Source organism: Oncorhynchus gorbuscha, linkage group LG24 (genome assembly GCF_021184085.1).
Source record: "Oncorhynchus gorbuscha isolate QuinsamMale2020 ecotype Even-year linkage group LG24, OgorEven_v1.0, whole genome shotgun sequence".
NCBI lineage: Eukaryota > Metazoa > Chordata > Actinopteri > Salmoniformes > Salmonidae > Oncorhynchus > Oncorhynchus gorbuscha.
This window is the reverse complement of record NC_060196.1, coordinates 65,971,529-65,984,119: the sequence shown is the minus strand read 5'-3', so window position 1 is coordinate 65,984,119 and position 12,591 is coordinate 65,971,529. Positions and strand designations below refer to the sequence as shown.

The following is a 12,591-nucleotide window of genomic DNA, read 5'->3' as shown; positions in this document are numbered from 1 at the left end:
ACATGTTGCCAATCCTGTCTCTCTGACTAACAGGACATGTTGTCAATCCTGTCTCTCTGACTAACAGGACATGTTGCCAATGTTGTCAATCCTGTCTCTCTGACTAACAGGACATGTTGCCAATCCTGTCTCTCTGACTAACAGGACATGTTGCCAATCCTGTCTCTCTGACTAACAGGACATGTTGCCAATCCTGTCTCTCTGACTAACAGGACATGTTGTCAATCCTGTCTCTCTGACTAACAGGACATGTCTGACTCCAATGTCTCTCTGACTAACAGGACTGTCTCTCTGACTAACAGGACATGTTGCCAATCCTGTCTCTCTGACTAACAGGACATGTTGTCAATCCTGTCTCTCTGACTAACAGGACATGTTGTCAATCCTGTCTCTCTGACTAACAGGACATGTTGCCAATCCTGTCTCTCTGACTAACAGGACATGTTGGCAATCCTGTCTCTCTGACTAACAGGACATGTTGCCAATCCTGTCTCTCTGACTAACAGGACATGTTGCCAATCCTGTCTCTCTGACTAACAGGACATGTTGCCGTGGTGGATCAGCACCAGTCAGGAGGGAGTATCAGTACCAGTCAGGAGGGAGGATCAGTACCAGTCAGGAGGGAGGATCAGTACCAGTCAGGAGGGAGGATCAGTACCAGTCAGGAGGGAGTACCAGTCAGGAGGGAGGATCAGTACCAGTCAGGAGGGAGGATCAGTACCAGTCAGGAGGGAGGATCAGCACCAGTCAGGAGGGAGGATCAGTCAGGAGGGAGGATCAGCACCAGTCAGGAGGGAGGATCAGCACCAGTCAGGAGGGAGGATCAGTACCAGTCAGGAGGGAGGATCAGTACCAGTCAGGAGGGAGGATCAGTACCAGTCAGGAGGGAGGATCAGTCAGGAGGGAGGATCAGTACCAGTCAGGAGGGAGGATCAGCACCAGTCAGGAGGGAGGATCAGTCAGGAGGGAGGATCAGCACCAGTCAGAAGGGAGGATCAGTACCAGTCAGGAGGGAGGATCAGTACCAGTCAGGAGGGAGGATCAGTACCAGTCAGGAGGGAGGATCAGTACCAGTCAGGAGGGAGGATCAGTACCAGTCAGGAGGATCAGCACCAGTCAGGAGGGAGGATCAGTACCAGTCAGGAGGGAGTATCAGTACCAGTCAGGAGGGAGGATCAGTACCAGTCAGGAGGGAGGATCAGCACCAGTCAGGAGGGAGGATCAGCACCAGTCAGGAGGGAGGATCAGCACCAGTCAGGAGGGAGGATCAGCACCAGTCAGGAGGGAGGATCAGTACCAGTCAGGAGGGAGGATCAGCACCAGTCAGGAGGGAGGATCAGCACCAGTCAGGAGGGAGGATCAGCACCAGTCAGGAGGGAGGTTCAGTACCAGTCAGGAGGGAGGTTCAGTACCAGTCAGGAGGGAGGTTCAGTACCAGTCAGGAGGGAGGTTCAGTACCAGTCAGGAGGGAGGTTCAGTACCAGTCAGGAGGGAGGTTCAGTACCAGTCAGGAGGGAGGATCAGCACCAGTCAGGAGGGAGGTTCAGCACCAGTCAGGAGGGAGGATCAGTCAGGAGGGAGGATCAGTACCAGTCAGGAGGGAGGATCAGTACCAGTCAGGAGGGAGGTTCAGCACCAGTCAGGAGGGAGGTTCAGCACCAGTCAGGAGGGAGGTTCAGTACCAGTCAGGAGGGAGGTTCAGCACCAGTCAGGAGGGAGGATCAGTCAGGAGGGAGGATCAGTACCAGTCAGGAGGGAGGATCAGTACCAGTCAGGAGGGAGGATCAGCACCAGTCAGGAGGGAGGATCAGCACCAGTCAGGAGGGAGGATCAGTACCATCCTTTGTTGGTTGATGGATTTAATTGAACACCATCCTTGGCTCCAGCTAATCAGACTGAGGTAATGGTACATAAAGTTGCATGTGCTTTTTCCTGTCCCTATTCAACCATACATTCATTAATGGTATTGTTGTTCCCCTTGCAGCACATTGGGCCAGCCATCCCAGAGGTGAGCTCCATCTGGTTCAAGCTCTATCTGTACCATGTGACGGGCCAGGGTCCTCCCTCCCTGCTGCTGTCCAAGGGCTCCCGGCTCCGGAAACTACCAGACATCTTCCAGGTCAGTCAGTAGAAACTACCAGACTGCTTTCAGGTCAGTCTGTAGAAACTACCAGACATCTTCCAGGTCAGTCTGTAGAAACTACCGGATATCTTTCAGGTCAGTCTATAGAAACTACCAGACTGCTTCCAGGTCAGTCTATAGAAACTACCAGACTGCTTCCAGGTCAGTCTATAGAAACTACCAGACTGCTTCCAGGTCAGTTTTAACTGTCCAATATTCTGTGGACTGGTTTCACAGACATACATTTATCTTTGTCTTGGACTAAAAATATAATTCAATGGAGAACTTCCGTCTTAGTCTAGGACTTGGCTTTATCTCTGTCTGGGAGACCGCTGGTCCTTGCTGTTAAGCCTTCTACCTGTCATCAGAAAGACAAACTCCAGTAAACCAATTATTGCATCAAAATACAGTTTCTCTGGTTGTGAGGATCCCTGGTGATTAATATGTTGTATGAATTCCAGGTCTATGACAGGTTGCTGATCACTTCCTGGGGTCACGACCCTGGTGTGGTACCTTCGTCTAACGTGCTGACCATGCTCAATGACGCCCTCACACACTCCGCTGTACTCATACAGGTAAGAGACACATACACACCCGAGTGGCGCAGTGGTCTAAGGCTCTGCATCTCAGTGCGAGAGGCGTCACTACAGACCCTGGTTCGATTCCAGGCTGTATCACAGTGGTCTAAGGCTCTGCATCTCAGTGCTAGAGGCGTCACTACAGACAGCCTGGTTCGATTCCAGGCTGTATCACAACCGGCCATGATCGGGAGTCCCATAGGGCGGTGCAGAATTGGCCCAGCGTTGTCCGAGTTTGGCCGGTGTAGGCAGTCATTGTAAATAAAAATGTGTTCTTCACTGACTTGCCTAGTTAAATAAAGGTTAAATAAAAATATATCTAATTTAACCACACACAGGTTTCTAACGTAAGTCTCTCTGGGTCCACAGGGCCATGGGCTGCAGGGTCATGGAGAGACAGTTCACGTCCCCTTCCCGTTTGACCGGGAGGATCTCAAAGGAGGTAGCTGGTTCTCAAGCTGCTGTAGTTGATGCACTGCTATCTATCTGAGCCTGCAGAACTGACAATAGTATCTGATAATCAAGTCAGAGACCTGTTGCTTTCTCAAGCCCTCTCTTCTGTTGAATTTGGTTGACTACAAGAAGTGACACGTTAGAAGTATCACATGTAAGAGTTGATATACAAATCTTTCTGCGTAAACCTAGTTGAACTCTTTCTGCCCCCCCCTCCCACAGAGTTCTCCTCCTCCAACATGTGTGTCCACAAGGCCCTGCTGCTGCTGAGGGAGAAGGTGGATCTGGAGCACCAGTGTGGTTACATCACCATGCTCAACCCCAACAACAGGCACCGCAGGAGGGCCAGCGAGAGCTCCGACGGCAGGGGTGAGTGGAGTGGAGGACCGGGGTGGGATTAGGGGTAGGATCAGACTGCAGGGGTGAGTGGAGTGGAGGACCGGGGTGGGATTGGGGGTAGGATCAGACGGCAGGGGTGAGTGGAGTGGAGGGAGGACAGACTGCAGGGGTGGTGGGAGGACCGGGGTTTGGGGTAGGATCAGGGCAGGGGTGAGTGGAGTGGAGGACCGTGGTGGGATTGGGGTTAGGATCAGACTGCAGGGGTGAGTGGAGTGGAGGACCGGGGTGGGATTGGGGGTAGGATCAGACTGCAGGGGTGGGTGGAGTCGAGGACCGGGGTGGGATTGGGGGTAGGATCAGACTGCAGGAGTGAGTGGAGTGGAGGACCGGGGTGGGATTGGGGTTAGGATCAGACTGCAGGGGTGGGTAGTGGTGCAGGGTGGGAGTAGGTCTGATGGCAGGTGGGTAACAGTAACAGGGTAGGGTGGACAGGAGGAAGGTTACTGTGTCTTTTCAGTGACATTTACCAAGGTATTGATGCACTAACTATCTGCTAAGCAGCACCTGGCCAGGAGAAACTCAGGTGGATGGGAAAGACTCCTGGCCCTGAAGAAGCAGGAGACCCAGAACTAATGAGGAGAGCAGTCTGGTTGGCATCCTGGGTTCTGCTCCCTAAACTGGAGACCTAGAACTAATGAGGAGGGCATTCTGGTTGGTATCCTGGGTTCTGCTCCCTAAGCTGGAGGGCAGTCTGGTTTGTATCCTGGGTTCTGCTCCCTAAGCTGGAGGGCAGTCTGGTTGGTATCCTGGGTTCTGCTCCCTAAACTGGAGGGCAGTCTGGTTGGTATCCTGGGTTCTGCTCCCTAAGCTGGAGGGCAGTCTGGTTGGTATCCTGGGTTCTGCTCCCTAAACTGGAGACCCAGAACTAATGAGGAGTGCAGTCTGGTTGGCATCCTGGGTTCTGCTCCCTAAACTGGAGACCCAGAACTAATGAGGAGGGCAGTCTGGTTGGTATCCTGGGTTCTGCTCCCTAAGCTGGAGGGCAGTCTGGTTTGTATCCTGGGTTCTGCTCCCTAAGCTGGAGGGCAGTCTGGTTGGTATCCTGGGTTCTGCTCCCTAAACTGGAGGGCAGTCTGGTTTGTATCCTGGGTTCTGCTCCCTAAGCTGGAGGGCAGTCTGGTTGGTATCCTGGGTTCTGCTCCCTAAACTGGAGGGCAGTCTGGTTGGTATCCTGGGTTCTGCTCCCTAAGCTGGAGGGCAGTCTGGTTGGTATCCTGGGTTCTGCTCCCTAAACTGGAGGGCAGTCTGGTTGGTATCCTGGGTTCTGCTCCCTAAGCTGGAGGGCAGTCTGGTTGGTATCCTGGGTTCTGCTCCCTAAACTGGAGGGCAGTCTGGTTGGTATCCTGGGTTCTGCTCCCTAAGCTGGAGGGCAGTCTGGTTTGTATCCTGGGTTCTGCTCCCTAAGCTGGAGGGCAGTCTGGTTGGTATCCTGGGTTCTGCTCCCTAAACTGGAGGGCAGTCTGGTTGGTATCCTGGGTTCTGCTCCCTAAGCTGGAGGGCAGTCTGGTTGGTATCCTGGGTTCTGCTCCCTAAACTGGAGGGCAGTCTGGTTGGTATCCTGGGTTCTGCTCCCTAAGCTGGAGGGCAGTCTGGTTGGTATCCTGGGTTCTGCTCCCTAAGCTGGAGGGCAGTCTGGTTGGTATCCTGGGTTCTGCTCCCTAAACTGGAGGGCAGTCTGGTTGGTATCCTGGGTTCTGCTCCCTAAACTGGAGGGCAGTCTGGTTGGTATCCTGGGTTCTGCTCCCTAAGCTGGAGGGCAGTCTGGTTGGTATCCTGGGTTCTGCTCCCTAAACTGGAGGGCAGTCTGGTTGGTATCCTGGGTTCTGCTCCCTAAGCTGGAGGGCAGTCTGGTTGGTATCCTGGGTTCTGCTCCCTAAACTGGAGGGCAGTCTGGTTGGTATCCTGGGTTCTGCTCCCTAAGCTGGAGGGCAGTCTGGTTTGTATCCTGGGTTCTGGTCCCTAAGCTGGAGGGCAGTCTGGTTGGTATCCTGGGTTCTGCTCCCTAAACTGGAGGGCAGTCTGGTTGGTATCCTGGGTTCTGCTCCCTAAACTGGAGGGCAGTCTGGTTGGTATCCTGGGTTCTGCTCCCTAAGCTGGAGGGCAGTCTGGTTGGTATCCTGGGTTCTGCTCCCTAAACTGGAGGGCAGTCTGGTTGGTATCCTGGGTTCTGCTCCCTAAGCTGGAGGGCAGTCTGGTTGGTATCCTGGGTTCTGCTCCCTAAGCTGGAGGGCAGTCTGGTTGGTATCCTGGGTTCTGCTCCCTAAGCTGGAGGGCAGGAGCACTACTTTAGACCAGGAGTTATACTAGCTATATGGAATTATTTTAAGAATGTCAAACCCATCTAGCCATTTGATTATGAATTTTAAGAGCCCTTGAAGTATTAAAAAATATATATATTTGATGAAAAATTGAATTCTATCTATTTGCCCGTACAAATGCATTGACTAACAGATTCACTACATAGAACAACAGATATTATTGGCACTAAACTCTCTTAATATATAATTCCCTTCATTTTTTAAACTGGTACCGGGGGACCTTCAGATGAGTCTTGTGATTGTTGTGGGCGTCCTACAGCAAAACGCTCAACATGTTCGTTCGAGTCTCACCTTTCCATATTAGTGTGTTGCCCACACTGTTGGGACGCTACAGATAGAAGTTGGCAGGTCAGCTGTGCCGACTTCCGACGAGTCCCAGGACACTTGAGGGGGTCATGGAGCAACACGGAGAACACCATCGTGTTCGAGAGTCTCATCTTTCCATAGAGGGGCCAAACCGTTTGTTCGCTACAGACATTTTCGTGAGATTTCGGGATGTCTCGTGGTCTGACAAACACCGCTCCAGCTCTGCCACCTTTCAACAGAAGTGCGACATTGGCGTATGCAGCACATCCAATGCAAAAGAACAGCCATCAGTCTGGTTTAATGGTACCAGCGAGGTAATGATAGCCATCAGTCTGGTTTAATGGTACCAGTAGCCATCAGTCTGGTTTAATGGTACCAGTAGCCATCAGTCTGGTTTAATGGTACCAGCGAGGTAACGATGGCCATCAGTCTGGTTTAATTGCAGCGTTCCTGTTGCTAATTGTTTCTCTCATCATCATGATGTCACCCCAGCCTCCTACTTCCTCTTACCTACAAAAGATGGCGTTCAATATGTATTATAAAAGTTAAGAGTTAATTCAGAGGTGCATGTGCGTACCGATAGGATACATGGAGAAACCAGACCAACATATCCCCAAGCAGCTGGGAGAGTGTGAGCGATCAGTTATGTACAACAGCGAACCAATCAGTTAGTAAAGTGGTGCGGCGACACTAACAAGGCATGACTTCCCTCAGAGGAAAAGACGAGGAACAACTTGGAGATGCAAGAGAGAGTAATGAACAGTTAAATACTATCAAGGAAAACATAGCTAAAATGCTCTCAATGCACAGCAAAACAAACAAACTGTTAGACTCTGTTATTATAAAAGTAGATTCACTAAAAATAAAGTAGAAACTGTTGTGTTCATGAATGAACAAGACAAGGCATGTGCATGAATGAACAAGACAAGGCATGTGCATGAATGAACAAGACAAGGCATGTGCATGAATGAACAAGACAAGGCATGTGCATGAATGAACAAGACAAGGCATGTGCATGAATGAACAAGACAAGGCATGTGCATGAATGAACAAGACAAGGCATGTGCATGAATGAACAAGACAAGGCATGTGCATGAATGAACAAGACAAGGCATGTGCATGAATGAACAAGACAAGGCATGTGCATGAATGAACAAGACAAGGCATGTGCATGAATGAACAAGACAACAAAATACCTTTTGGAAACAAAGATGCACATTTTAGAAGATGAATTGGACCAGCAAGCAAACAGAATGAGATGAAAGGCATGTGAATGAATGAACAAGACAAGCATGTGCATGAATGAACAAGACCAGGCATGTTGAATCAAACTAATGTGCATGAATGAACAAGACAAGGGTATATCACCAAGAAAGATGTGAAATGATGCCATCGGATGGGCATGAAACAGAGACAACAAAATACCTTTTGCCAAAGGTCATCTTCAAACTGAATGGACCAGCAATCAGACAAAAAAAAACATGAGAATATTGTCCGGAAGAAAGGAGATCAAAATCCACAGCCGTTGTCCAACTAATGTCAGAGGAACTGTCTGCTAATCACTGAGAAGATCTGAAATGATGCCATCGGATCGGGGTGAAACAGAGGAACATTCCACAGCCTGGCCCATCTCAAACTTGTCCAGGAACAATCAGACCAAAAAAAAACATGAGGGGGAGAAAGGAGATCAAAATCCACAGCCGGCCCATTCGATTTGTCCAGGACCTGTCTGCTAAACTGAGAGAGGGACGCAAGGAATACATTCCACAGCCGGCCCATTCGATTTGTCCAGGACCTGTCTGCTAAACTGAGAGAGGGACGCAAGGAATACATTCCACAGCCGGCCCATTCGATTTGTCCAGGACCTGTCTGCTAAACTGAGAGAGGGACGCAAGGAATACATTCCACAGCCGGCCCATTCGATTTGTCCAGGACCTGTCTGCTAAACTGAGAGAGGGACGCAAGGAATACATTCCACAGCCGGCCCATTCGATTTGTCCAGGACCTGTCTGCTAAACTGAGAGAGGACGCAAGGAATACATTCCACAGCCGGCCCATTCGATTTGTCCAGGACCTGTCTGCTAAACTGAGAGAGGGACGCAAGGAATACATTCCACAGCCGGCCCATTCGATTTGTCCAGGACCTGTCTGCTAAACTGAGAGAGGGACGCAAGGAATACATTCCACAGCCGGCCCATTCGATTTGTCCAGGACCTGTCTGCTAAACTGAGAGAGGGACGCAAGGAATACATTCCGATCAGACATTCAATGGAGGGAAAAGGAATTAAGTCTCAACGGCAGTGCTGTGGGTATGGAAGGCGCGCAGGATGGAATTCAGAAGTGTCGATGAAGCTCTAATCAAGCTACAAGAAACCTTTCCAGTTTGAAAGAGGAGAGTCCCCTGCTCTGAGAAGAGGACGAGGTAGGAAACCTTTCCAGTTTGAAAGAGGAGAGTCCCCTGCTCTGAGAAGAGGACGAGGTAGGAAACCTTTCCAGTTTGAAGGAGAGTCCCCTGCTCTGAGAAGAGGACGAGGTAGGAAACCTTTCCAGTTTGAAGGAGGAGAGTCCCCTGCTCTGAGAAGAGGACGAGGTAGGAAACCTTTCCAGTTTGAAGGAGGAGAGTCCCCTGCTCTGAGAAGAGGACGAGGTAGGAAACCTTTCCAGTTTGAAGGAGGAGAGTCCCCTGCTCTGAGAAGAGGACGAGGTAGGAAACCTTTCCAGTTTGAAGGTGGAGAGTCCCCTGCTTTGAGAAGAGGATGAATTTGAAAAAAATGATGTGTGCACTACAGTTATGGCCAAAAGTTCTGAGAATGGCACAAATATGAATTTTCACAAAGTCAGCAGACTTTGTATGATTGCAATTTGCATATACTCCAGAATGTTATGGGGAGTGATCAGATGAATTGCAATTACTTGCAAAGTCCCTATTTGTCATGCAAATAAACTGAATCCCCCCCCAAAACATTTCCAATGCATTTCAGCCCTGCCACAAAAGGACCAGCTGACATCACGTCAGTGATTCTCTCGTTAACACAGGTGTGAGTGTTGACGAGGACAAGGCTGGAGATCACTCTGTCATTCTGATTGAGTTCAAACAGCTTCAAAAGGAGGGTGGTACCTGGAATCATTGTTCTTCCTCTGTCAACAATGGTTACCTGCTTTGCACAAAAAGGCCTTCACAGGCAAGGATATTGCTGCCAGTAATATTGCACCTAAATCAACCATTTATCGGATCATCAAGAACTTCAAGGAGAGCTGTAGGGTATATGATGTGGGAATGGATGAGAAAGTCGATGGATGGAAGTATGCCTGAGAGGTAGGGAGGGTAGGAGAAGATGGGAGGTTGGGACAAGCTTGGCTGGGGTGGGTAAGGGTGGGCAAGGATGGGAGGTTGGGACAAGCTTGACTCCAGTGGGTAAGGGTTTGCAAGGATGGGAGGTTGGGACAAGCTTGACTTAGGTGGGTAAGGGTGGGCAAGGATGGGAGGTTGGAACAAGCTTGACTTAGGTGGGTAAGGGTGGGAGGTTGGAACAAGCTTGACTTAGGTGGGTAAGGGTGGGAAAGGATGGGAGGTTGGAACAAGCTTGACTCCCGTGGGTAAGGGTGGGAGGTTGGGACAAGCTTGACTCCCGTGGGTAAGGGTGGGAGGTTGGAACAAGCTTGACTTAGGTGGGTAAGGGTGGAAGGTTGGAACAAGCTTGACTTAGGTGGGTAAGGGTGGGAAAGGATGGGAGGTGGGAACAAGCTTGACTCCCGTGGGTAAGGGTGGGAGGTTGGGAGGTTGGGACAAGCTTGACTCCCGTGGGTAAGGGTGGGAGGTTGGGACAAGCTTTGCTCCAGTGGGTAAAGATGGGAGGTTGGGATAAGCTTGACTCCCGTGGGTAAGGGTGGGAGGTTGGGACAAGCTTTGCTCCAGTGGGTAAGGATGGGAGGGTGGGACAAGCTTGACTCCAGTGGGTAAGGATGGGAGGTTGGGACAAGCTTGACTCCAGTGGGTAAGGGTTTGCAAGGATGGGAGGTTGGGACAAGCTTGACTTAGGTGGGTAAGGGTGGGAAAGGATGGGAGGTTGGAACAAGCTTGACTCCCGTGGGTAAGGGTGGGAGGTTGGGACAAGCTTTGCTCCAGTGGGTAAGGATGGGATGGTGGGACAAGCTTGACTCCAGTGGGTAAGGATGGGAGGTTGGGACAAGCTTGACTCCAGTGGGTAAGGGTTTGCAAGGATGGGAGGTTGGGACAAGCTTGACTTAGGTGGGTAAGGGTGGGAAAGGATGGGAGGTTGGAACAAGCTTGACTGCCATGGGTAAGGGTGGGAGGTTGGGACAAGCTTGACTCCCGTGGGTAAGGGTGGGAGGTTGGGACAAGCTTGACTCCGTGGGGAAGGGTGGGAGGTTGGGACAAGCTTTGCTCCAGTGGGTAAGGATGGGAGGTTGGAACAAGCTTTGCTCCAGTGGGTAAGGATGGGAGGTTGGGATAAGCTTGACTCCCGTGGGTAAGGGTGGGAGGTTGGGACAAGCTTGACTCCCGTGGGTAAGGGTGGGAGGTTGGGACAAGCTTTGCTCCAGTGGGTAAGGATGGGAGGGTGGGACAAGCTTGACTCCAGTGGGTAAGGGATTGCAAGGATGGGAGGTTTGGACAAGCTTGACTCCAGTGGGTAAGGGTTTGCAAAGATGGGAGGTTGGGACAAGCTTGGCTGGGGTTAAGGGGGGAGAACTGTGAGGGGAGGTGGAGAGGGGTTTGGCTTGGAGGATATAAAGCTGCAATATGTAACTTTTTAGGTGACGCGACAAAATTAACATAGAAATGTGAGTTATAGTCTGTCTCATTGCAAGTGCGCCTAAGAAGCGGTAGATCTGTTCTATGTGCTCTATTTCTATTCTCCCTATTTAGTTTTTGTGGCTTTTACTGTAGGTTTTGTACACCAGCTTCAAACAGCTGACAATACAAATACATTGTTTACGGTCAAGATATTTCACAGCGGTTTAGATAGATGGTACAATGATTCTCTCCACAATGACAGCTTGTTTTGTCACAAACTGAAATTAGGCGAACTATTAGAATTTTAGAAACCAGGAAATGGCTGAGCAATTTCTGCATTTTGCACTTCTAACTATACCACAATGTAATTGTATTTATTTTTGTGATTCGCAAACCTGCTATAAAATGAATCAGAGTTGTGGCCAGATTAGGAGAGGATGATGAGTCATTATAGTTTGTCATTATACTGTAGCTAAGATTTTAATGGTGGTTATTGGTGAGAGGGGCTCTATCCGAGGTGACTTCGGACCTCCCTGTCCAACAGGGATGACCCGGTATAGATACCCATTTTCAATGCCGTAGTTGATGCGTCCACTTCTATCCAGGACTTCCTCCATTATGGTCTGCAGCTCAGGACTGCTGAGCTGAAGCTTTGTCAGACCGGTCCACGGGGAGTGAGCATTTGTGACTGCTGGATGCTTGGCTGATGCAGACCGTGGTTTGCGTCCGTACCCCAACCAGGGTGTGGGAGAGAGCATCCGGAACAATGTTGCACTGTCCTTTTCTATCGGTGATATGGAAGTCAAACTCCTGTAGTCTGATCATCCATCTTACCAGTCTTGACTTGGGCGTTGGATGGTTGAACAGCCAGGCCAGGGCTTAGTGTTCAGTAACGACCTTGAATGTCCTCCCTTCAAGGAAAGACAGCCTCTTTTCCACCGCCCAAATTAGTTGCTAGGCACTCCCGCTCAGAGACAGAGTAATTCTTCTCAGCAGAGTTCAGCATTCTTGATCCAGAGGCAATAACTCACCGACATCAATCGCTTGTTTCGAAACAGCACCAAGCCCGATGTCACTGGAATCTGTTTGTACTTTACAGGCCAGGTAGAAGAGCCCTAATGCTTTGGTCTCTTTCAAGTCCTCTTCTGGCATTCTGATGCCCAAGACACATCATTCTTCTTCAGAGTATTGAGGGGAGCAGAGTTGTCTGCGTAGTGAGAGATGAAACAATGATACTACCATCCTGTCATACCTAGAAACCACGCCCTTGACCGACTGAGGTGTTGGACAACACTGGACAGCCTCAACCTTCTTCTTATTTTTTTTTACCTGGGTCACGATGCCCTCAGTGGACACCACATGGCCTAAGAAGGAGATGTTCCTCTGGTTACACTTCTTCAGGTTCACGCTCGGCTTTGTGCAACCTGCTGAACACAGCTGTCAGGTTTTCCAGGTGTTGTTGCTCTGAGCGGGACTACAACGTCATCAATGTAAAGCAAAGCAACACTTCCCCTTCACATCTTCAAGGGCTATTCCCATGAGCCTTTGGAACCAGCATTTTCAAACCAAAGGGAAAAATGAGGAACTCGGATAAGGCCTCTGGCAGTATCCACTCTTGAGATTGATTGTGCTGAATACTGTTGTAAGGACTCTAGTATT

The 12,591-nt window shown here is 50.2% G+C and overlaps 1 protein-coding gene across 2 annotated transcripts in view; it reads left to right on the top strand.

The window, feature by feature from the left end:
- The window catches only part of LOC124013177 (protein FAM91A1), a 106,639-nt gene that overhangs the window by 77,870 nt on the left and 16,178 nt on the right, over positions 1-12,591 (top strand). For both annotated transcript variants that reach the window (XM_046327401.1, XM_046327400.1), the window contains exons 15-18: positions 1,985-2,119; positions 2,584-2,697; positions 3,070-3,142; positions 3,376-3,522. In XM_046327401.1, coding sequence (XP_046183357.1) covers positions 1,985-2,119; positions 2,584-2,697; positions 3,070-3,142; positions 3,376-3,522 — 469 coding nt within the window. The remainder of the gene's footprint in view (positions 1-1,984; positions 2,120-2,583; positions 2,698-3,069; positions 3,143-3,375; positions 3,523-12,591) is intronic.